At 46.8% G+C, this 24,451-nt stretch overlaps 1 protein-coding gene and 1 long non-coding RNA gene across 2 annotated transcripts in view; both read right to left on the minus strand.

The window, feature by feature from the left end:
- Positions 1-1,558: 1,558 nt before the first annotated feature.
- On the minus strand, positions 1,559-4,744 carry LOC127007760 (uncharacterized). Its single transcript, XR_007760505.1, has 2 exons — positions 2,212-4,744; positions 1,559-2,107 (listed from the first exon to the last, which is right to left on the minus strand). It is a non-coding gene; the product is annotated as an uncharacterized LOC127007760 (long non-coding RNA).
- Positions 4,745-7,429: 2,685 nt separating this feature from the next.
- Positions 7,430-24,451, minus strand: part of LOC127007982 (mucin-5AC-like) — a 31,346-nt gene continuing 14,324 nt past the window's right edge. The window contains exons 10-17 of the mRNA XM_050879527.1: positions 23,725-23,943; positions 23,011-23,269; positions 21,125-21,265; positions 20,600-20,772; positions 19,484-19,685; positions 18,842-19,025; positions 13,539-13,680; positions 7,430-13,129 (exon numbers count right to left, since the gene is read on the minus strand). Of these exons, the coding sequence (XP_050735484.1) occupies positions 9,688-13,129; positions 13,539-13,680; positions 18,842-19,025; positions 19,484-19,685; positions 20,600-20,772; positions 21,125-21,265; positions 23,011-23,269; positions 23,725-23,943 (4,762 nt within the window). The 3' untranslated portion in view covers positions 7,430-9,687. The remainder of the gene's footprint in view (positions 13,130-13,538; positions 13,681-18,841; positions 19,026-19,483; positions 19,686-20,599; positions 20,773-21,124; positions 21,266-23,010; positions 23,270-23,724; positions 23,944-24,451) is intronic.

Genomic DNA, 24,451 nt, shown 5'->3' on the forward strand with positions numbered 1-24,451 from the left:
TCTGCCAGCATCCACCAATAAGATTCAACCTCTCCCAGCATCCACCAATAAGATTCAACCTCTCCCAGCATCCGCCAATAAGATTCAACCTCTCCCAGCATCCACCAATAAGATTCAACCTCTCCCAGCATCCGCCAATAAGATTCAACCTCTCCCAGCATCCACCAATAAGATTCAACCTCTCCCAGCATCCGCCAATAAGATTCAACCTCTCCCAGCATCCGCCAATAAGATTCAACCTCTCCCAGCATCCGCCAATAAGATTCAACCTCTCCCAGCATCCACCAATAAGATTCAACCTCTCTAAGCATCCACAAACAAGAACTACCCTCTCCCAGCAGCCACCATTAAGATTTAACCTCTCCTGATATCCACCAATAGGATTTAACCTCTCCCCAGCATCCACCAATCACATGCAGCCTTAGTTGAAGAGATGTGGCTTAGTTATAAACTAGCCAATGACGTGCAAGTATTGGGGCAAGGGGGAGGGGCTTATTTGAAAGGTTAATGTGAACATAGTAATGACCGTATTTAAAAGCATACCATCCCTTCAGTACGCCTGTTTGAAAATCCTTACATAATAGTTGCTGGGATAATCATAGACGGTTTTGTGACCCTTGTGATAGTTTGCCATGACTTCTGTATCTTGGCTGGGAAAAATCAACCATGAAAACCCAGTTGATTTTCTCTGCGGTCTTGGAAAATGGTTGCAATGGGAGTCTAAGATGATTTGACCTGGTAGCTTTTTTTTTTTTTTTTGATCATCAAAGGACACGGCTCAAGGGCAACAAAAAGAGTACAAAAAAAAAAGCCCGCTACTCGCCGTTCCCATAAAAGATTAAAGTAAAGAGCAGCCAAAAGCTGCGGGGATCATGTTTCTTAAAGGTCCCTCTAAGCGAAAAAAATGAGAAAAAATCATCACTCACGCAAACCATTTCATAATATATATCAACGCATTTGTGATCAGTTTATGCATCATCTATTTTTGGGGTTAATATCATGGTATAAATGTGGCCCATCGCTGGTACACGGTAAATCCACAAATTTGGCCCGTCGCTGCTACCTGGTTAAATTATGGACCTACACCTAAGACATCTACATACATACAATTTTTTCTTTTTAATCTACCATACATCTACTAATCTCTATACTATCTTCTGTTGTAAGAGCTGCAAGTAGCGGACTTTTTATTTTTTTTTCTACACTCTTAATTTTTGTTGCCCCTGAGCTGTCTTGTAAAAAAATAAAATAAATCGTCACCTTGGTAAACAAACCGCCTAAGTCATTATTTTCTACTTTTCAGGGAATCAGAAAAGAACTGTCATCATCTCATTTAGCTTAAGGTTTAGGCAGAAATGAAAAGACCAATTCTAGAACACTCAAACCCTGAATGACGAAGGCAACTATACAAAAATGGGCGTCACGTGATGAAAAATTGATGTAGACAAAAACCTGGAAATCTCTGAAATATGACTTAGGCGATTATTTTACGAGGGCGACGAAATAAACAAAATCCACCATGCTGCAATAAGGGCATCAGAAAATTGAACACGGTATATATATAAAATGCTGTTTATTCTAGTTTATATCATACAATCACTTTAATAAATAGCATACAAAAAACCGTTGGTGTGATGAGTGCGGTTGCCTCGTCTCTGCATGTCCCTCCTGGCAACGGGGGAACCACAAAAAACAAAAAATTATAATAAACAAAAAATAAAATAAAAAAGGGCTTCCCACCCACACACAGTAAACAGTATCCACCACACCGGCAATCAGCATAACATCATCACCCTCTGGCAGTCAGCATTGGTAAAAAAGCTATAGTATTATTCTCCTATGTCTGTATTTTGATTGTAAGGGAGGAGGGCACACAAACAAACCCGACTCGGCGAACCTTCCCTTCCTCGGCTTGTCCCTCTGAACGACACTCCGATATCTGGCTTCAATGATCTTCCTTCTCCCTTAGATATTTGGGTCATCAACAATATTTGGCGTAAAACCTTAATTTCTCTTTCCTTCCGTTCTTCCCGTCATCTGTTCAGGAGTTCTCAACCATCAACACACTCTTAGATATTTGGGTCATCAACAATATTTGGCGTAAACCCTTAATTTCTCTTTCCTTCCGTTCTTCCCGTCATCCGTTCAGGAGTTCTCAACCATCAACACACTCTTAGATATTTGGGTCATCAACAATATTTGGCGTAAAACCTTAATTTCTCTTTCCTTCAGCTTTTTCCTTCATCTGTTCAGGAGTTCTCAACCAGCAACACACTCTTAGATATTTGGGTCATCAACATAATTTGGCGTAGAACCTTAATTTCTCTTTCCTTCAGCTTTTTCCTTCATCTGTTCAGGAGTTCTCAACCGGCAACACACTTGGTCTCTGGTGCCAACAGTATCACATACAGGACACACACATATGCACACACTCCTATGTACAAAGCTGCAACGTGATATACTAGTGGTGTCTTCGCTGACCATCTTCACACAGAAACGCTTCGAGGGAGACGAGTGGTGCGTCCGGCCAATGCCCATCGTCACTCAGTCTTAATAATGCCCACACGAGATGCAGATCCGTCCACTAATGGTCCGTGCGAGGGGATGTCACGACACTTCACCGTTAAAATAAGTAAACTCTCTGCTCTCCGTGCATGACCCGAGACAGCCAGGCCATGCACAGCGGACAAAAGGGTGCAGAAGGGAATTTACCAAGCTTAAAATCTGATCTGGCCAACAACAACAAAATCTTAGGAAAATATGCATCAAAAAATATTCATCCGATTGTTTTAAATATGCGGTGTGCACATCGTCTATTTAATTTATTCATGAGGAGGCAGGTGAGGAAACCATCGCCATCAACAGCGACTCCACATTCCTCTTTTTAAAACTGTAAAAACTTAACCATCAGTCCTGCTAAGACTCCAGCGGGGCTCCAACCTTGGCCGACAACAGTGCTTGGGGCGGCATCAGACAGGGAGGGAGGGAGGGAGGGGGGAGGGAGAGGTACAGTGATGGACAAGATATTCACTGCAACACCTCTCGCCCTGTGTGGGGGGTCCGAAGCTTCCACACCAAGCTTCCCTAACTTACTTCTCAACACGGGGAGGGAACGAAGGGCCATTGCAGCCACCCTTTGGATATGTCTGTGGTGCTTGGACAGCCTCGGGGGGACAGGAAACACTCACTGAGCGTCCCTGCATCCATACAACATCGCAAAAGTTTACATGGCAAGGGAAAAAGAGATTCATAAATTGACAACCATCCCACGACTACCCGGTGCGCATGGCTGTGTCTTTTGAAGCTTAGAGGTGGAACGGCAGCAAACCAGCCAAGGAAACACAGCGGGGTAGCTTGCTTAACACACACAGCTCCGGGAGGCGAGTGGCGGAGCGACGACTACTACGTGAATGTAGCCGCAAAGTGTTCTGGACAAAGAGTCGTGTGTTGAAGCTGAGCTGTTTGGATAGCAATTTCTTCTTGGGAATATAAGAAGTGAATATCACTCAAACTTTCCATGACCTTAGTGGGCTGGCATGCCTCAGAGAGTGGCATTAATTCCAAGCCGTGCAGCCAAGAAGTTACAGACAATGGGAACTTCACAACTACTCTGGGTGGGATAAGACGCCCAAAAGCTGAGAAGTTGACCCCAATAAGTTATTGTACACTTGACATTCTGTGGTGTGTGTGATGCCTGCAAAACTTCCCCAAACTCACAACTACTCTGGGTGGGATAAGATGCCCAAAAGCTGAGAAGTTGTCCCCAAGAAGTTATTGTACATTTGAGTTTCTGTAGGTGTGACGAAGAGCATTCTGTGGTGTGCGTCATGCCTGCAAAACTTCCCCAAACTTCGCAATAACTCTAGGTTGAATAAGACACCCAAAAGCTGAGAAGTTGTCCCCAAGAAGTTATTGTACACTCAACTTTCTGTAGGTGTGATAAAGAGCATTCTGTGGTGTGCGTGATGCCTGCAAAACTTCCCCAAACTTCACACTATACTCTGTGTTGGATAAGGCGCCCAAAAGCTGAAGGAAAAGTTTGTCTCAGGAAGTTATCGTAAAACTGTCTTTTTTGTATGTGTGAGTGGTCAGGGGCATTTTGTTGTGTGTGTGATGCCTGCAAAACTTCCCAAAACTTCACAACTACTCTGGGTTGAATAAGACGCCCAAAAGCTGAAGGAAAAGTTTGTCTAAGGAAGTTATCGTAAAACTGTCTCTTTTGTTTGTGTGAGTGGGCGGGAGAATTCTGTGGTGTGCGTGATGCCTGCTAAACTTTTCCCAGTCTCCAGCTGCACTCCCTGATTATTTTCTTAACGATTCTCAGTTCCCGTATAACATGACAGACACAAGCAGTTCAGTATTACAATCTCGTTTTCCAGAGGTACCACACTGAGCCTTCACACTGTACAGCTGGCACTCCTAACACAGATTCTACAGAGACAACTCCTCCCATTTTTCATTTTATCATTTCTCTGCCACTTTAGCACACACCAAAAAATACCCATCAACTTTTTATCTTCAGGATCACACACACTTCTGCTACCTCCACAGGACACAACTGTCAAAAAGCTAATGAAAAACTTGTGAAAATGACATGTCAGTTCATTCCACTGGGCCACTCTGGTGCTGAATCACTTGCCATGTCCCTGTGATTGATGGAAAATGTGATAACGCTTTGCCATTGAAGCGTTGGAGAAACAATAAAATTCTGGATGTGACTGACTGAGTGCGCACGGGTCTGTTTTGTGACACTGTGTCGAAACATTAAAATTCTGGATGTGACTGACTGAGTGCGCACGGGTCTGTTTTGTAAGCCACTGTGTCCTGCATCTGCTAAATCACTTGCCATGTTCCTGTGATTGATGGAAAATGTGATAACGCTCTGCCATTGGAGCGTTGGAGGAACATTAAAATTCTGGATGTGACTGACTGAGTGCGCACGGGTCTGTTTTGTAAGCCATTGTATTTAACTAGTTGTATTTACCTAGTTGTAGTTTTATAGGGCCTGGGCTTTACGCTCGTGTGGTCCCGTCTCCGTACTATATTTATCCAACTCTGTGTCCTGTATCTAACGTTCTGACAATACTCGGTTCTCAGTAATATTGCAATGAAGCCACACCACACCAGCCCATCAACCACCAATCTGAGTTAACCTTTCCCAGCACCCACCAATCACACGCAGCCTGAGCTAAAGAGGGTGTGTAGTGTGCTTGTGGACTGGCCAATGGTGTGCTCTTAACAGGGAAAGGGGAGGGGTTAAATTGTTAAGTCAGTGTAAACAAAATATACCTCACTCACAAAGCACTTCAGCTGTGTCTAACCACTACATACAGACAGAGATTCACTAGTGTATCATATATGGTCATCTTCTGTTTATAGTCTGTTAAAACACCTGAGATTTTACGATACAAATATAAAGAACACAAACTGAACTCACAATGGCAGAAGTATAAAAGAATCTAGTCACACCCTAACCCAACAGTTGCATCACAATAACTGGCTGAAATCTGATTATGATATTGAAAAGTATAAATGCCAACACTGAGTCATTATGAAATTAAATATACCTGTACCTTCCCCCTTCTCTCGGCTGAAACAAGGACTAGAATGAGGACTCAGGGATAAAAAAGTCTAGCCGTTACTCTGTTGGGTCACAAAAAAACTACTAGCCTCCTTTGAACATATTTCCACATAAGTAAAACTCTCTTCAGCTACAACCAGCGTCGAGAACTCAGTTGGCTTACAAAAAAACTACTATCCTCCTTTGAACACATTTCCACGTAAGTCAAATCCCCTTCGGCTACAACCAGCATCGAGATTAAAAGGACGATCATCAACAGGTTACCTCCTCCTCAGTCTGTTCCCGAGAGTAACACCTTCGGCTACACTCTTTAGCATGGTTTATGGAGTTGTCGGGTCCTGAGGCATGGCTTGTGGAGGCTGGAGGGTCCCATAAAATTAACTACAAAGATCAGTATCCACTCTTGTCTTGTGAGTTGTAAGAGGATATGAGTACTGGCATTTTGTGATGTCTCCCTTTCTATCAGACTATGAAATTACAATGATCGGTAATCGCTCTTGTATTGTAAGCTATGGGAGATCTGGGACTTGGCATTTTGTGGAGGCCCCCTTTCTATTAGACCATGAAATTACAAAGATCAGTAATCGCTCTTGTATTGTGAGTTGTGGGAGACCTGGGACTTGGCAGTTTGTGGAGGCCCCCTTTCTATCAGACTATGAAATTACAATGATCGGTAATCGCTCTTGTATTGTGAGTTGTGGGAGACCTGGGACTTGGCAGTTTGTGGAGGCCCCCTTTCTATCAGACTATGAAATTACAATGATCGGTAATCGCTCTTGTATTGTGAGTTGTGGGAGACCTGGGACTTGGCAGTTTGTGGAGGCCCCCTTTCTATCAGACTATGAAATTACAATGATCGGTAATCGCTCTTGTATTGTGAGTTGTGGGAGACCTGGGGCTTGGCATTTTGTGATGTCTCCCTTTCTATCAGACCATGAAATTACAAAGATCAGTAATCACTCTTGTATTGTGAGTTGTGGGAGACCTGAGACTTGGCATTTTGTGGAGGGCTACTTTCTATTAGACCATGAAATTACAAGAGATTCATATTCACTCTTGTCTTATGAGGAGCTTCAAGGATACAACAGACCCACTGAAAACTCCCCTTAAATCCATCCACACTCTGCACCGTGATACATTATGTCTGTGCAAGGGAGGAAGTGTCGTGTGGCAAAGTGGGGCGAGATACTACGGAGGTGACGCACAACAGAGATGGTGAACATGGACTGACTCTCCTAAGTGACTGGTGCTGACGAGGTGCAAACAGTGAAGGCCGAGGATATGCTACGAGACGAATGGTGACGACGCAATCATCCACACACTCAGATATTTTCCTCGCACGTCCGACAGAAGTAGTATTGGCATAAGTAGTCTTTTAGCTGCTTTGTCTATTCCTGGTGTGAACGGCAAAGTAGGGACACAGAAGGCTAATGCGACCATCCATGAACCATCCACGGAGTTCGACGGACATTCTCCTCGTGTCTCTCGGAACGATTATCAAGGGAAACATTTTGGCTTCAGTGTCACAGATGGAAGATAAGATTAAGAAGGACATTTTAAGTGAGACATCTTTGCATCTACGTCTCAGATGAACATTGAAGTTAAGACATATTATACAAGACATTAAATTTTTTTAGCTTAAGTCAGATGAACTGTATGGTCGAGACAAACATTTTAAGTAAGACATTTTTGCTTGAGTCTCAAATGAACGGTAAAAAAGACAGACATTAAGTACTGCTGCAACACACTGAACGGTGATGAGAGAGAAGAACCTCGGAGACTCATCGCCACTATCGGAGGTGTGTGGAGATGATGACCAATGTTGTTCAGTCTGTCTGCATTGGTCTGTATTAAATTGGGTTATCTGCATGTATTTTCGGGTAGGAGCAGCGAGTAGCGGTCTTTTTTTATTATTGTTTCCTTTTTTTGTGCCCTTGAGCTGTCTCCTTTGTTGTAAAAAAAATATAAAAAAATGTCAATAGAAAAAAATATATATGAGTTAACATGTTCTCAGGAAATGCAGTGTGAGATTCGGTTTGGGAGTGGTCAGTGGCAGTATCTTGGAGTCCATTTATAGGTGTGTATCGATCTATATTATGTCTGCATGTCTATGGGGTAACCGCCTCTCAGAACAATATATGGAAGTGTTATCTTGATGTTGGTTAATGCACTAAGAAATGGAAATGACCTGTGGTGTTTAGTCTGGTTGGATCTGAACGTGTGAATCAGTGTCCTATCTGTCTGTCTGTTTGGGGTGACCGCCTTCCAAAGCAATGTCTGCATAAGTTAACCTGTTGCTGGTAAATGCAGTGTGAGACATGGTGTGGAAACTGCCTGTGATGTTAAGTACGACTGCATCAATATGTACGAAGCAATCTACCTTATCTGTCCGTATAAGGGGTGGCTGACTTATCAAAAAATATACGTAAGAGTTAACCTGATGTTGGTAAATGCAATAAGGTGGAAATTACTTGTGGTATGTACGACTGCATCCATATATGTGAATAATTGTCTTTTCTGTCTGCATGTCTATATGAGGTGACTGCCTTATCAAAAAATATACGTAACAGTTAACCTGATGTTGGGGTTTTTTTTTTTTTTTTTTTTTTTTTTTTTTTTACATTGCAGCCTATTGCGCCGGTAGGCTTCTTCCGGTGGATCCTGATGGTCGGTCCAAGGCTTCTTCCCGGTGGGTCCTGATGGTCGGCCCAGCCCGTTCTGGCGCAGGCGAGTGTTTATAGTGGCGCCATCTTGCATTGGCTCATGCTGCCCTCCCAGAACTCATCTTTGATCCTAGAATCTAGAGTCCGGGTTGATAGGTGGTCTTCTGGACAGCATGTGGGTAGTTTTAAGCCACTCGGCGGCGGCTGAAAAATCCCAGCTTGGTGGCACCGGGCGGGGATTGAACTCGCGTCCTCCTGAACACGAGGCCGTTACTTTGACGACTCAGCCACCGCCTCCCCTGGCAATAAGATGGAAATGACTTGTTGTGGTATGTAAGACTGCATCCGTATATGTGAATCAGTGTCTTTTTTGTATGTCTGTTTGAGTGACTGCCTTATCAAAAAATATACGTGAGTTAACCTGATGTTGGTAAATGCAATAAGATGGAAATGACTTGTTGTGGTATGTATGACTCCATCCGTATGTGTGAACCATTGTCTTTTCTGTCTGTTTGGGGTGACTGCCTATAAAAAAAATATCTATGGGTATGTTAACCTGATGTTGGCAAATGCAGGGCAAGATACTGGTCCTGACTGACACAAATACGCAAGAACGCAGGGCAACCAAGTCCGCCAAACGAGCCTCGCGTGTGTGGGCTGGCCGGGTGTTTGTCAGGGTAACTAAGCATACACATAACACTAAACTAGAGAGAAAGCGCTAAAGGTACTCATATGCCACTTCTGTAACTCAGCGATGGCCGTCGGGAAAGTTACAAATAAAAGAAAGGCCATGACGATTGATCCCAAGACGGTGCCTCGGACAACGTTGCCGGCACACCTTCTGAATGCATTTGCAGTTCACCCGGTTGACGCTTGAACACCCGAGTGAACCTGCAAGCACCACCAGTGATAAATGAGAAGCTGAAATGCATAAGTACAAAGGAAATGCACCGACGACAACAATACACGGTGAGCTCGGCCACTGGACTAGGACGGCCGACAGCACCAACGCAACAACGCCTAATGATAAAATGCAACCGTAATAAAAAAAATTTAATACTGTTAAAAGTTATAACAAATATCTTTGGTTTGCAGAGTATAATGTATTGACCAAGACTTGCTTAAGAGTCTTTTTAACTGAAGGCATGAGATGTGAGCTGAGGTGGTGAGGGTCCCAGAGGTGAGGGTGGAGGTGAAGGAGGGGTGAAGGTGGAGGTGGAGGCCATGAGCACACCCATCCACATATCACAGTTTGTCCTGCCTCACTCAGGCCTGCACAGCCTCCCTGCTTTGGGCCTTTCCTGCGGCATCACCGCAGACTGTCGCTCCTCGTGAGTGTGTCCTGCGTGGCGAGGGAGAAGTCACTCGGGCACACGGCCAAAGTTTTGAGTGTTCTTCAAGTAACAAAACATCCTGTGCCTCCCGGCCCCGGGGGCAGCCCGGCTACTTGGGCTTGGGGGCCAGCGCAGGCTTCACCTCCATGCTCCTCCGCGCCGAGGCTGCCGCTGCCCTCCCCGGTACCTTGGTCTCTTGGGCTTCTTGTTCCTTCTTTTCAAATTTCTGCTGCAGCGATGCCACGTGAGAGTTGCTGGCACGCACCGGCCGACTGGTGCCCTGCGCCGGGGCCGAGGCAGCCTTGGCCTCCAGCCCCACAGCTGGCCTGCTGCCTGCTGGCATTGACTTGCCTGCCAGGCGCTTGGGCTTGTCCCCGGGCTTGTCAGCGACTTTGGTCCCTGTCTTGCCGGGCGCCTTCTCTGCTGCTTTGCTCTCTGGCTTCTCACCTGCCTTGACTGTAGTCTTGGCCTCCCCTTTGCTCCCAGCGGCCGGTGGTGCCTTCAGCACCCCGGCTTGGGGCGTGACACTTCGGCTCTTCTCGCCTCCCTTGCCAGTGCTGCCTCTGAGGGGTGTGGTGCCCCGGGCAGGGGTGGTGCCCCGGCTGGGAGTGGTGCCCCGGGAACCCACTCCTGCAGCACTCCCAGGCTTGGACGTGGGTGAAGTGACCTTGGGAGTTGGGGAGGTGGCTCTGCCCCGCCCTGCACCGGGCGCACTAGCACTGGTGGGTGAGGTGACGCTGGTGACTCCCTTGCCCCTGAAGGCAGTCTTCTCGGTGGGAGTCTTCTTGTCTGCCGGCTTTGTGTCTGAAGAAGCCTTGTCAGGGAGGAGCAGAACCTTGTCTGGGGGGAAGACTGGCCTGCTGGGGCGAGGTGCTGACGCCGTGCTGCTGGAGGGGACAGTTTGTACAGATGCAGCGCTGGCACTGGTGGTGGTGGAGGGGGTGGTGGAGGGGGTGGCAGCTGTGGTTGAGGTGGTGCTGGTGGTGGGGGTGGGCTGAGACACACTTACTGGAGGCTGGACGCTTGGTTTGCTGTGAAGAAAACTGGACTTGGGGGCCGCAGCGGCCTGTCCCTTGTTCTTGCTGGTTGACAAACTCGCTGCTGCTGCTGCTTCACCAGCTGCTACACCGGCTGCCCTCACAGCTGCTAAAGAGGCGGCCAGGGAGGTGGAGGCTGAAGGGGCAGTGGTGGGTGTAGAGGTGGTGGTGGTGGAGGAGGCAGCATTCTGGGTGGTGAGGGTGGGAGTGGGGGTGGTTGTGGGGGTGGGTGTGGTTGTGGGTGTGGGTGTGGGTGTAGGAGTCGTGGGAGTGGTGGTCTTCTTGTCCTTTGCCTTGTGTGTGCCCAGGCCAGCAGGGCGCGGCACACTGGCGGCAGCACTGGAGGTCTTGGACTTTGCCGCATTGACGTATTTAAGAACACCTCGAGGCTCAGGCTGGGAGGAGGACTTCTTGCTGCCGGCGGTGGTGCTGCTGGCTGGAGGGGATGACGGCGTGCTGGGCGAGGCTGAGACAGCACTGCCGGGTATCTTCGGTGCCCGCGTCGCCATGCCTGAACCCGAGGGCTCGGACGTGCTCTTGCTCATGATGCCGCTCTTTGCCTTGATGGCCGCCAAGTTGCTGTCGCTGGTGATGGTGGGCAGCGCTGGCTTGCCCTTGGAGGGGCTCTTCCTGTCACTTTTGTCTTCCTCACTGACACTCCGCATCCCACTCATGCCGCCCTTCCTGCGCTTCTTGGACAGTGGACCCACAAAGTCTGCGTCACGGCTGGTCAGCTCCGTCACAATCTCCGACAGCAGCCCACCGTCCTCTGAGCTGCCGGTGCTTGTCCTGTGTCCTCCAAGGCCGCTGGGAGGGCTGATGGAGGCCGAGGCACTGCTGGCTGAGGAGGTCTCCCCGTCGTCCACCTTGTCGTCGCTCCTCTCCGGCGGGAGCTCCACAAGGTTGGTGTAGATGGGCTCAGAGGAGATGTCATCCTCAGGTGAGCCCTTGTCCTTGCCGAGTTTCTTCTTTGGTTTGTTGTAGAGGAAGGAGAATATGGACTTCTTCTCCCTCTTGGCCTCCTCCGGGGCGGCATAGGTCACCTCCTGCAGCTGTGAGTCGCTGTCATCGGGCGTCTGTTCGTCAATGGTGGCGTAGATGTTTTCGGTGGGCGAGCCATCCTCATCGGTGTTGGCCAGCGGTGCCGCGCCATCCTGTGTGTCGAGGCAGTCGTCATAGTAACACTCTGAGTCAGGGGTGCCGGGAATCATGGGCAGAGGGGGGCGGGGAGGCGGCTCCGAGGGGCGGGTGGGGGGCAGGCTTTTTGGCCGGGGCGCTCGCATCGACCCAAACTTGGGGATGACTGGACGAGTGGTTACTGGGGCCTCACGCACACTGCCCATGCGCTGCAGCTCAGCCCCGGCTTCGCTCCGCCCTGCTGCTGGGGTGGGCCAGGACACCTTCATCTTGGACCGAGAGTCCCCAGAGACCGGGGACTTGTCTTGGGGGACGGATGGGGCCCAGGACACCTTGGCAGGCTTCACACTCTCTTCGGGGGACACCTTGGCCTGGCCGGGCTTGGTGATGCCGACTGCTGGTGGCTCCGGCGCCGCCCTCACTGGCACAAGGTTGGCTGGCAGTTCCGTGGCCTGAAGCTGCATGGGCGCCGAGATCTCCAGCTGCACTAGACTCTCTCTTTTGATCTTGGCAGCCTTCCTCGGCAGCGTGTTGGAGCGGCCGGCCTCCAGGTCTGTGTCAGTGGCCTCGGGCCCTGACTTGTCTTTCTTGGTGAGGAAGGAGGCGATGCGGGCCACTGCTGACGATGGCTTGTCCCCCTCCGGCCGCTTGGCCTCGATGGTTTCCTCCACCTGGCTGCCTTGCTTGCAGACTTGAGCAATGAGAGAGGCAGTGTCCGGCACAGACAGCGGGCGGACGGCCAGGTGGGGAGGACGGCGGGAGGGGGTGACCACAGCAACAGGGGGCAGTGGGGCTGACGGGGGAGGGACAGGCCTGGCAAAGATGCTGGGCTGCTGCTGAGTGGCAGGGGGAGGTGGCGGGGCAATCCTGGCGGGAACGTGGCTAGCAATGGCCGGGTTGGTGGTGCCCTGCAGGCTGGGGCCGCTGATGGTCTTCCTGCCAACCTGCTGAGGCTTAACTTTCCATCCATATGGCTGCCCATTGGCCATGCCGGTGGCCTGCTCATAGCTGGGTGGGGAGTCAGCCTTGCTGGCTGGGGGACCTGCTGCACTGCCCTGGGGTGGAGGGGGGATGGCAGGAACAGGAGCCTCCCCATTCACCCGACTGACATTGTCTCTTGGAGGAGATATTGTGAAGCCGCGCCTCCCAAAGAAGGTGCCGTTTGGCTTGTCCATCACCGCCCCGGCAGCGATGGCGGTGGCGTGGCCGTTGAGCAGCGGACTGTTGCTCTTGGACCCGTGCGAAGAGGGCGGCGTTGGGGAGCGAGGGCTGACCACGGCCCCGGGCACCCCAAGGTCCACCGGCCGCCCCACCACCCCCACCTCCACACTCGGGGCACCGGGGGGACACCGCCGGCTGGGGTCCACGTGAGGCAGCCTGCTCGGGAGAGGGAAGGGTTAGCAATGCATTCTTCATCATCACCATCTCTAAAACTCATTTTCAGCTTATAATGAGGTTCTTTGTGGACCATCAAAATGTTACACACTGGTTGGACCACAGAAGTGTATGAACTACTTGCTGAGCCCTGATGACATCCCTCCCTCTTGAGTGTCCCTAAGTGTCCCTGAATACCAAAAAGACCTTTGCCAGGAACCCTAAATCAAAGAAGCACCCACATGCAACACTGGCCTAGATCACCCTCCCCACCCTGAGCACCAGACACATTGACTGACTGACTGATTGGGGTGTGTGATTATGGCACCACAGCTACACACACACGACACATTGACTGATTGGAGTGTGCGGTCACGGTGCCACAACTACACCAGACACAAGCACCACTCACTTTGAGGTGGCAGGACGCCCCTTCGTCTTCCACCAGAGCTTGAGGTTCCCGCGGGCATAGTAGGTGAGGCCGAGGAGCATCACCACGGCCGGCACGATGCCCAGGAAGAACACAAACACTCCTAAAACGAATGCGTTAGTGGCTGAAAAAGAGAGAGGGAAGTACTTCTTGATTATTATTCCACGGCAAGCCTCCTCTTGTGTATACTTCTGAGGACTGGCTCACGGCTACTCACTACACACAAACACACGCACACACATACACGCACAGAACATTGACAAGGGAACACAGTATAACAGAAGTAAAAAGATGATAATAAGGATAATAGTACAGTTGTCCCTCAAATAGTACAGTTTCCAATAGTTCGGTTTTGGTTTTATGTGGATTTTCATAGAAGATTTTTATAGGATTTTTAAATTTCCCAACAAGTAGGAAATTTAAAAATCCTTAAAGATCTTCTATGACAATCCATATAAAACTGAAACCGAACTATTGGAAACCGTACTATTTGAGGGATGACTGTAGTACCAAATAATATATCTAAAGAACTAGCTTTTTCTATTAATGTGGCAACTATAAGAGGCTTTTAGAATGGGCATCAGCATCCAACGCCTGACGGGGAGCTACGAGGCAAGACACGACGGGCCGGCCGAGGGAGGCAGTGACAGGCTTGGCTCTCATCACAAACATCACCAGCATCGCCTCAGTGTGTTCACCTCCACAGGAATATTTTATCTCTTCCACTATCTTCAAAAGTCAATTGTTATATGAATTTGTACAGCAGCAGAAGGTAACGGCAACAACCACCACATTCCCAGCCGCCCGGACGACTGGGCTTCACGTTGGGGCTTTGGTTTGTTTGTCGTTCACTGTTCATTGTTTTTATTTTGGTCTCCTTTTCTTATTTTTTCTCAACGTATGAAGTATCCTAATATAAAACTTTTATAAGCATGCATGGACTTCATTTCACTAAGTTTACACAAAATACATATTTGGAAATACAGTCGTCCCTCAAATAGTACGGTTTCCATTAGTACGGTTTCGGTTTTATACGGATTGTCATGGAACTTTTTTATAGGATTTTTAAATTTCCCGCTCGTCGCACCAAGTAACCCTGGCACGGGTGGCAACACTTCCACCAAAACACCTGCTGAGAGCACCCCAAAGCATTCGAGAAAGGTGTTCACCTTGCAGAAGAATTCAGATTTAGGAGAAGTTACGTTTTGGGATGAGTTACGTTGCGGTAGGGAGAGCATACCACGTGAATGAGAGCAGAGTTTGCTGTATCTATCATTGTGTAAGAGAAATTCTTGCCGCAGTAACTGCCAGTGCTCCAAGAGTGCTGCAAGAGTGGAGATAAAGGCCGTCCTTTTACTAAGCCTTGTCGTTGCTATGGTAACGGCGTCTCACTCGCAGCAAAATGAAGTACGCTGATCTTCCTGGCGACGTTTAACATGCATTACTAGCTGTCCTGGCTGACGAAGTCGAAAAGGAAGGTGCAGTGGTTATGGTGGCACACAGAGGTGAAATGCAATGGAAACACTTATATGTGTTTGTTTGGGCCGCCATATTTGGTGATGACGTCATCACAGCACGAAGGCGCTCCACCTCTCAAAGCCGGGAGCCAGCGGACGTGCCGAGTTGGCAACTCGTGCTGCTGTGTCAGGTGTTTGAGAGCACTCGGTATGTTCCGAGTCCCGATTCCCTCTCTCAAATGCAGCCCAGGAGTGTTTCAAAAGGGGGGCACTAATTTTATACAGATTTTCGAATAGTACGGGGTCCTGGGTCCCTAACCCCCGTACTATTTGAGGGACGACTGTACAGACAATTCAATTTTTCATAAAAAAGCAGCCATTCAAATTCAAAAACATGTGCTTTTCAATTACTATAAAAAAGTTCACTTAAATTCTTGAAAACTTGAAATAAAGCTTGATTACAATAAACTTATTCATAACGTAAGAACTGCAAGGCTTAGTGGCAGCCAGGCGTGTGCTGTGGCAAGGAACATATACCAAAATGTAATACAAAAATCAACGCATAAAAACAAAACATGAAATAAAAATCAAGAATATCAAGCAATACATCCACCAGACCTTTGGAGGACAGCTTTCAGGCCTCGTCTTCAGCACAGAAAGGAAGCGGCGAAGCTGATTTATTATTTTGTCAGTTGTCCGTTCAGACGCCAAGGAGGCAAGCATTCCTCACCCTAGACTCAGCACCTCCCAACATGCACACTCTATCCACTAGTCTACCACACCTCAGTAACAATAACAGTAATAATAATGATACTACTCCTACTACCAATAAGTCCAAGGGATATAACAACAGTGACAACTATGGCAAAAAATTAGACCCTTGACGAACCCACAAAATTTAGAGAAACCCAACGTCAGACAAGCTGGAGAGGCTGATGATACAAGGTTAGCCGACGGTCTAGTCCATGCATAAAATAATTCTAGTTAGGTAAATTTTAGTCTATGTAGCAAACCCAAATCCCTTCGTCTTCTACCACTCCTACAGACATGCCCCGGAGGTCTTTTTAATGCATATCTTAAACCATATCACGCAGAGAGGAGAATAAAAATGCACAATATGGAAAGATTATGCCGGTTCTTATTTTATGTACAGATCAAGGAATACAATCCGGTACAAAGTGCTTTACAAAAATACAAAGAGAAAAAAACGCAGTAGGAAATGCTCTGCGGAAATGCATAAATACACTACCATGGTTAAAAAACGTACCTGAAGAGTGAGTATGTGAGTGAGTGAGTGAGTGAGTGAGTGGGTAGCCCTGCAGCCGGACACAACAAGGCGCTGCTACATGAGGAAGTGAGGTACGGTAATATCGTTTCAGTGAGGTCTTGTTATCACACTCGTCACAATCCTGAGTCCCACACATGCACGGAGGAGGCCGCCACAAGCAAGGTAACTAAACTAAATCATTACTCTTCCATAGACATCACGTTACATTAATTTGTCAGTAACCCGATTCCTACCCACATGCATTGAGGACACCATGAGGAGAATAATGACTAAAATAATACCATAAATATTTCTCAGTTGTGTTTCCGGCAGGCACAGATTCAAGGCCACATGCCCAGACCAACAACGTAACACTAAGGCTGAGTTCACACGAGCCACTTTTTAGTGGTCAGTGGCCGCCACAAAATAATGCTCAAAATAGAACACACACACCTCTATGGGTGCATGCACACGGGCCACTTTTTTGTGGTCGCCACAAAACAGTGGCGAGTTGTGGCAGGTGGAGCCATTTCTCCAACCACGCCACTGTGGCCAGCGATGGATACCATCGTTTCAAATGGCAGCGTGCAAACGAGCCACTATCGGCGGCCACCACCCTGCCACCCGACAATTTCCCTCTGTCTTGACACTGACCTTTATGAATTTTAATTGTCATAATGATGTATAAGTATGACCTTCATGCATAACTTGTGTTCACAACATGATGAATAAGCTCTTATATGCTTTCAGAATTAATGTTTCATTTCGTTTCACAGTTTTGCATATTAATTGATTCTGATGTGGATTAATTACTGAATGTGGAAGTTTTATTTACCTGGAGGTAGAAAGTGGAAATTTTTTATAATCGCAAAGACTTGAATTATGTCAATAAATTACATCTAATGTGACTATATTCTTCATGTTCAGCCTTACAGTAAGATTACCGCAAGTCTCTCTTCTACTGGCACACACGTCCTCATGTTGGTGTCCTGCCGTGTTATACGTGGACCAATTACTGTCATAAGATGATCAAAGCTGTCCTGCGACTTCCTGAGGTAGTCAAAAAATTATCAGGGTGCTCTTGTAGCTCTGTTCATGATATCTGGAATGCCACACGCAGTAGTCTGTTGCTAACTATGGGGTGAACCCAGTACTTTCTTCTGCGCTTTTTGCCAAGAGAGCACAGACAGCTGCTGCCTCTACAAGATCCATAACCCCACATACTGACCTCATTAGTGGCCGCCACCGAGTGGCTCGTGTGCAGGGTGCACCTACTCACCATTTTTCGTGGCGACCATTTTTTGTGGCGGCCACTGACCACTAAAAAGTGTCTCGTGTGAACCCAGCCTAACAATCAAACTAAGACACTAGACTCACAAACCACAAGAAAAACAATAACTAAAATAACACTATAATCATTTCTCAGTTGTTTCCGGAAGGCACAGATAAAGGGGATTCAAGACCACATGCCCATACCAGCCACGGGCCACTTAGGATCAAACAAAAACACTAGACTCAGAAACCATGGAGAAAATGATAACTAAAATAATCTATAAATAATTTTGGTGAGGCATAGATAAAGGGAATTCAAGGCCACATGCCCATACCAACCCCAGGGCACCAAGGCTCGCCACACTAATACTAGACTCAGCACCTTCCAACATGCACATTCTATCCGCTAGTCTACCACACTTCAACAACAGTAACAGTAAGAATACTACTACTAATAATAATAATGTCTTTTCCATTTGATATGTCTTCAGCTTGTTTATTTAGTACTAATGTTCCTTGCTGCTGTACAATTAAGGGTTTTTTTTTCCCTTTTTTAGATGGACAGCGAACCATCCGAGTGAGAATCAAGCAACTCCTGCCTTACTGTAGAGAGCAAACTGAGAGCTGACTAGTGTTTCTGGAGCCCGTTCTGAGCAAGGAGACGGAGCACGCAAACAGTAACATCGAAAGAACAAACACGGAGAGAACACAAACTCTGGATACTCGTAGCAAAAACGCAACACACACACAGACAACACAAAGACAAAACAGAGCTATGGAATGAAGGGCAAGACACAGAGATAAACAAGTGTCTCAAGAAAGGAGGAACAAGAGCATCAAAGAAAAGAAAACAAGACAACAAAAAGATATCTTACGCGCCATTCATTAAACAAAACTTTGGCATGAGGAATGAAACGCCACGAACGTATGCCTTAAAGAAAACGAGGAGGAGGAGGAGGAGGAGCACCAAGGAAGCAAAACAAGACAACAACAAAAATAAGTCTTAAAGTGTCATCCAAGAGCGTGGCCGACAGACGACAAAAGTGAGGCGTGAGAGGAAGGAAAGTACGACACAGACGGATGATGAAGGATGAGAGAGATGAAGAGGAAAGAAGGAGAAGGACACAGAGACTGGAGAGAAAGGAACGATGGGAAGGAATGAACAGTGAGGCAGAAGAGAAGAGAAACGATGAGGAATGAGGGAGAGGAAACGGATGGAAGGAGAGGAATGGAGAGTGGAGAGAGGAAGAAGAGGACGGAGGGGGAGGAACAGAGGGAGGACGACCTACCATGGGGGTTGGACGCGGGGCCGCTGTCCTGTGACCCCCCCAGCCCAGGGTAGAGGCAGTCCGGGGGGGCGAACCCGACATCACAGTGGCAGTGGCCGAAGTTGTTGCACACGCCGTTCCCGTTACAGTTACATGTGGCCACCTTGAGGTCGGCCACCGCCATGCACCGCTGGTTGACGCACATCTGTACAAACACACGAGCGAGGTAATTACTGACACTGCTAGAACTTTAGATATGATTGCCTCAACTACTACAGGAAAATTACTACTACTACTACTTCTACTACTACTACTACTACTACTACTACTTCTACTACTACTACTGCTACCACTATTACTACTACTACTACTACTACTACTACTACTACTACTAATACTGCTTGAAAGAGTTAACAAAATATTTATCATTGCCATTAACATTCTTTTCTAATAGAGGAAGATTAGAAAATTGAATCTCTTAAGAAAAAAAAAAAAATCACTAATAAATAAATAACTACATAAATAAACAAATAAATATATCAAGAAAGAAAGAAAGAAAATAAATAGGTAAATAAATAAGCAAAGGAAATAAAGAATGAAAGAAAGGAAAAGAGAAAGAAGGAAAAAAAACCCCTCAAACCTAACCTCGGCCGCAGGACCTACCTTGCCGCGGTCACACTTGGCGCCATCAGGGGCCAGGCCGGGGTCCACCATGTCCAGGCCCATGTCCACCAGGGCCACACGGCAGGGGATGACGCCCTCCTTGCCCTTCAGGAAGCTGTGTGACACCTTGCTCACACTCTCCATGCCAAACTCGAGGCGTTCGTTGAGGTGCATGCAGTGAAGCAGCCCACACTTAACGTCCCTGAAACACAGCCGAGAAACACAATAATAAACCAGGAAGAATAGACTGGAGAGAAAGAAATGAGGGAAAGAAATGAACAGTGAGGCAGAAGAGAAGAGAAAAAATGAGGAATGAGGGAGAGAAAACAAAAGGAAGGAGAGACACACAACAGGAACACTTGATATCACCGTACACAACATAAATAATAGAGAAAGACAGGGAAAGAGAATGAGAGAAATGAGAGATGAGGATAAAGTAGAGAAGAGGGAGGGAAACACAACATAGATATTAGAGAAAGAAAGGGAAAGAGAATGAGAGATGAGAGATGAGGATAAAGTAGAGAAGAGGGAGAAAAACAAAGGGGTGAGGAGGAGGAGGAGGAAGAGGAAGTGGAGGAAAATAAAGAGGAAACAGAGAATACAGAGTGGAGGACAGGAGGAGGAGGAGAAAGAAGAAGAAAGTGGCAGAAGAGAATATACGAAGATGAAGAATAGGAAGAGGAGGAGGAGGAGGAAGAGAAAAAGTGGAGGAAAATAAAAAGGAAACAGAGAATACAGAGTGGAGGACAGGAAGAGGAGGAGGAGGAGGAGAAAGAAGGAGAATAAAGTGGCAGAAGAGAATATAGAGTGAAGAATAGGAAGAGGAGGAGGAGGAGGAAGAGGAAGTGGAGGAAAATAAAGAGAAAACAGAGAATACAGAGTGGAGGACAAGAGGAGGAGGAGGAAGAAGGAGAATAAAATGGCAGAAGACAGAGTGAAAAATAGGAAGAGGAAGTGGAGGAGGAGGAAGAGGAATTGAAGGAAAAAAAAAGAGGCAGAAGAGAGTACAGAATGAAGAACAAAAAGAGGAAGTGGAGGAGGAGGAAGCAGAAGTGAAGAACAAAAAAGAGGAAGAAGAGGCGAAAAACAGAGACGGAAGAGAACAATCACACTCACGGGTCGCTGCAGCGGTAGTAAGTGTCATTAACCCAATTGTAGCCACAGTTCCCCTTGTGGCTCCCCTGGGTGTTCATCCGGTAGCACTGATCATCCGAGCTCTGACCCGTGGGACCCCAGAGCAGCTTACACTGTTCCCCGTGGGTGCGGCACATCCCCCCGTGACAGAAGGCCTGGGGGTGACACAGAACGATGCTTTGATAGTAAATAATCCAAATAAGCTTGTACATTAAGAGTCGTATTATAAGACATTTTGCTGCCCAAGACCACCTATTTGACAAGGCTTTCGTAGGAGTTGTGGGCATTTCCAGGAGTAGTTTTATGGCCCTGGTTGTAGTTTGACCCTTCCTCTGTACCATGAACCTAAAGAAACACTCACTACAATCCGACTGACCCTCTCTTTGACCTTTAATATTCTGTTCTTAGATAATTGTCACTTACACCTACAAATCTACAACTATTATTTTCTCCTTTTCTTACTACTTACTTCTACTTTCTCTCTACATGACCTGCTGACCCCCTTACCTGTCCTCGCTGACATTGGTGACCATCCGCCTTGAACACGTCGTTGGGGCAGTACTCGGAGTCGCCGGTGCAGTACTCGGGAAGGTCACACTCATGCACTGATGTCCGACACTCTATGCCGGCCATTCTGGGGCGGCATGTCTGGGGGAGGAGGAGGAGAATGAGGTGATGAATAGGAAGAAAAGGAGGAAGAGGAGGAAGGGGAAGAGAATGAAAAGGAGGAAGAGAAGAACATATAAGAGGAAGAGGAGGAGGAGGGGAAAGAGAATGAAAAGAAGGAAGAGGAGGAGAGGGAAGAGAATGGAAAGGGAAGAGGAGAACAAAGAGGAGGAAGAGGAGGAGGAGGGGGAGGAGAATGAAAAGGAGGAAGAGGAGAACAGATAAAAGGAAGAGAAGGAGGGGGAAGAGAATAAAGAGGAGGAAAAAAATAATGATGAGGAGAAAGAGGAGAAGAACAATGAGGAGATGAAAAGGAAGAAAAGAAGGAAAAGGAGGAAAACAAATTGGAGGAAGAAGAGGAGGGAGAAGAGAATGAAGAGGAGAAGAATAATGATGAGGAGAGAGAAGAGGAAGAGGAGAAAGTAGAGAAAACAGAGGAAGGGCAGGAAATTGAGTAAAGGAATGAACAAGGAAGTGAGGAAAAGGAGAAGAAAGAAGTGGAGGAAAATCAAGCAGAAGAGAATACATAGTGAGAAATACATAGAAATACATAGAAACACATAGAAATACATAGATACATAAAAATACATAGAAATACATAGAAATACATAAAAATACATTGAATTACATAGTGAAGAGAATGCATAGTGAGGGATGGAAAGAGGAGGGGGAGAATACATAGTGAAGAGAATACATAGTGAGAAATACATAGAGATACATAGATACATAGAAACACGTAAAAATACATAAATACATAAAAATACATAAAAATACATAGAAATACATAGAATTACATAGTGAAGAGAATGCAAAGTGAGGGATGGAAAGAGGAGGAGGAGAAAAAAAGAAACATTGGTGCAGAACATAAGAAAGAAAGAAGATTAGGAAACATGAGTAAATATCAAACACTATCTAAGCTATCACATCAACCTCTAAACTCCACCCACCCACATAACTCCCACCCTTGACAATAGCTAGGACCCCCATGCATAACCCATTCACTGCGATTGGCACAGATTTGGCCTTCACTGGTAGCCTGGTAACATATACTCCCAGGTCTTTCTCTGCCTCTGTGGTGGATGGTGGAGTGTTTCCCATGGGGTATTGGTATGCTGGATATCCCCTCCCAAGGTCGATGATTTTACATTTTTCTTCTCTGAATTGTAGCAGCCACTTTTTGCTCTATTACTGTAGCTTGGTGATGTCTTGTTGTAGGGAATCCACAGTCAAGGGGTTAAGAAGGTGAGGTGAGGGAAAGAGCAGTGAAGGGCATACAGCAGGTAGTGGGTGCATTGGAGAGAGTTATGAAAGGAAGCAGAGTGAGCATAGAGGTAAAGAGGTAGAGTAGTTAATGCTCTCTTTCCCTCTTAAATACCATAACCTTACTCTTTCCAGCATTCACTTGTAGATTGGTGATGTCTTGTAGGAAATCCACAGTCAAGGGGTATGGAAGGTGAGGTGAGGGAAAGAGCAGTGAAGGGCAGACAGCAGGTAGTGGGTGCACTGGAGAGAGTTATGAAAGGAAGAAGTGTGAGCATAGAGGTAAAGAGGTAGAGTAGTTGATGCTCTCTTTTCCTCTTAAAAACCATAACCTTACTCTTTCCAGCATTCACTTGTAGATTGGTGATGTCTTGTAGGAAATCCACAGTCAAGGGATTAACATTAAAATGATACATACTCACAACATCACTTCAACCCTAAACAACAGCTGGAACCCCTTGACTCACCTCCAGGTCGCAGCAGTGGCCGGTAGCACACGTGGCATTGGGGTAGAGCATGCAGGTGGTGGCGTTGCAGCAGGGGTTGGTGCAGTAGTCCGCCAGGCCACAGTCGCATTGCTCGCCGGGCTCCACGAAGCCGTTCCCACACACCGGGGAGTCAAACAGGCTGGCCGGCTTGTTGCGTAGACAGTAGTCCATCGAACGCTCAAAGGACAGCGCCAGGTACTCATAACTGCAGCTGCTCCAGTGGGTGGGGCTCTTGGACCTGAGGGAAGGGTACAGACAATGACGATGAGAAGGAGATGAGCACCGAGGCCCTGCAGAGCTATAGCTTATGCCCCCAACTTTACTTTTACTCTATACAACACTTTATTCATTAGCATCTGACACAGTGAGTATCTATCATCTTCTGGGGAATCTTTCTCTCTCCCTAGACAGCATTATCACAGACATTTTTCTGATTTTAATCTACGGTATTTCAATTACACTATATAAACAATAAAAAATAATGATACATGTATATAAAACAAATCTTTCTCTTGTGAGCTTTTACCCATGTTCATATAGAGTTATTGTTTTGAGGCTGTGGGACTGGGGTTCAAACTGCCTCTCTCAGTCTCTTCACCTCAAAGGCTTGATGCTCTAACTCACGAGACTGCCATGTCCCATAAATAAACATAAAAGCAGAGAATAAAATAACACACTTCTTGGGCCACTCACCCCGAGGATGGCGCCATGATGCAGCGCTTGTCCGGGCACTCACACTCCTCCTCGTTGTCGTGCTCCATGCCAAAGTTGTGCCCCATCTCATGCGCGACGGTGGTGGCAACCAGGCCCACCGTCTCGCTGTGGTCCATGTTGACGCCCCCGGAGTATTGGTAGGTGCAGATGGGCCCCTTCAGCGCCTTGCCCACCACACCCGCGTCAAACTGCTTCCCTCTGCACAGTAAGGGAGACAGGAAGAGTTAGAAAAATGGTTAAAAAAAATACTCACTGCAAGGAAAAAGCTCATTAGATAAAAAGATAAAAAAATACTCCCATGGCAAAGAGAGACCGAGAGAAGTTAGGAAAATAGGTGAAAAAAATATTTATCACTGCGAGGAAAAAGCAGAAAAGTTAGAAAATTTGAAAACAAAACTTCCCATTGCAAGAAAAAGGAAACAGGACAAGTAACTAAAATAAAAAATCTTCCCCCTACAAAGAGGAAGCAAGACAAGTTAGTACACTGGAAAAAAGACATCTCACAAACTAACTTGGAATCTACACCTCCGGTAATTCTTTTTGTCTTATTTACAGGAGAGTGTTGTGGACTTAAACTGTCTTTTCCCATTAAAAAGACAGTAGATATATAGACAGATATGACAAATAGATAGACTGATAGATAGACAGATACATAGATAGATAGGCAGATAGACAGATAGATAGATAGATATAATTATCATTTGTG

Source organism: Eriocheir sinensis, chromosome 36, assembly GCF_024679095.1.
Source record: "Eriocheir sinensis breed Jianghai 21 chromosome 36, ASM2467909v1, whole genome shotgun sequence".
Taxonomy (NCBI): domain Eukaryota; kingdom Metazoa; phylum Arthropoda; class Malacostraca; order Decapoda; family Varunidae; genus Eriocheir; species Eriocheir sinensis.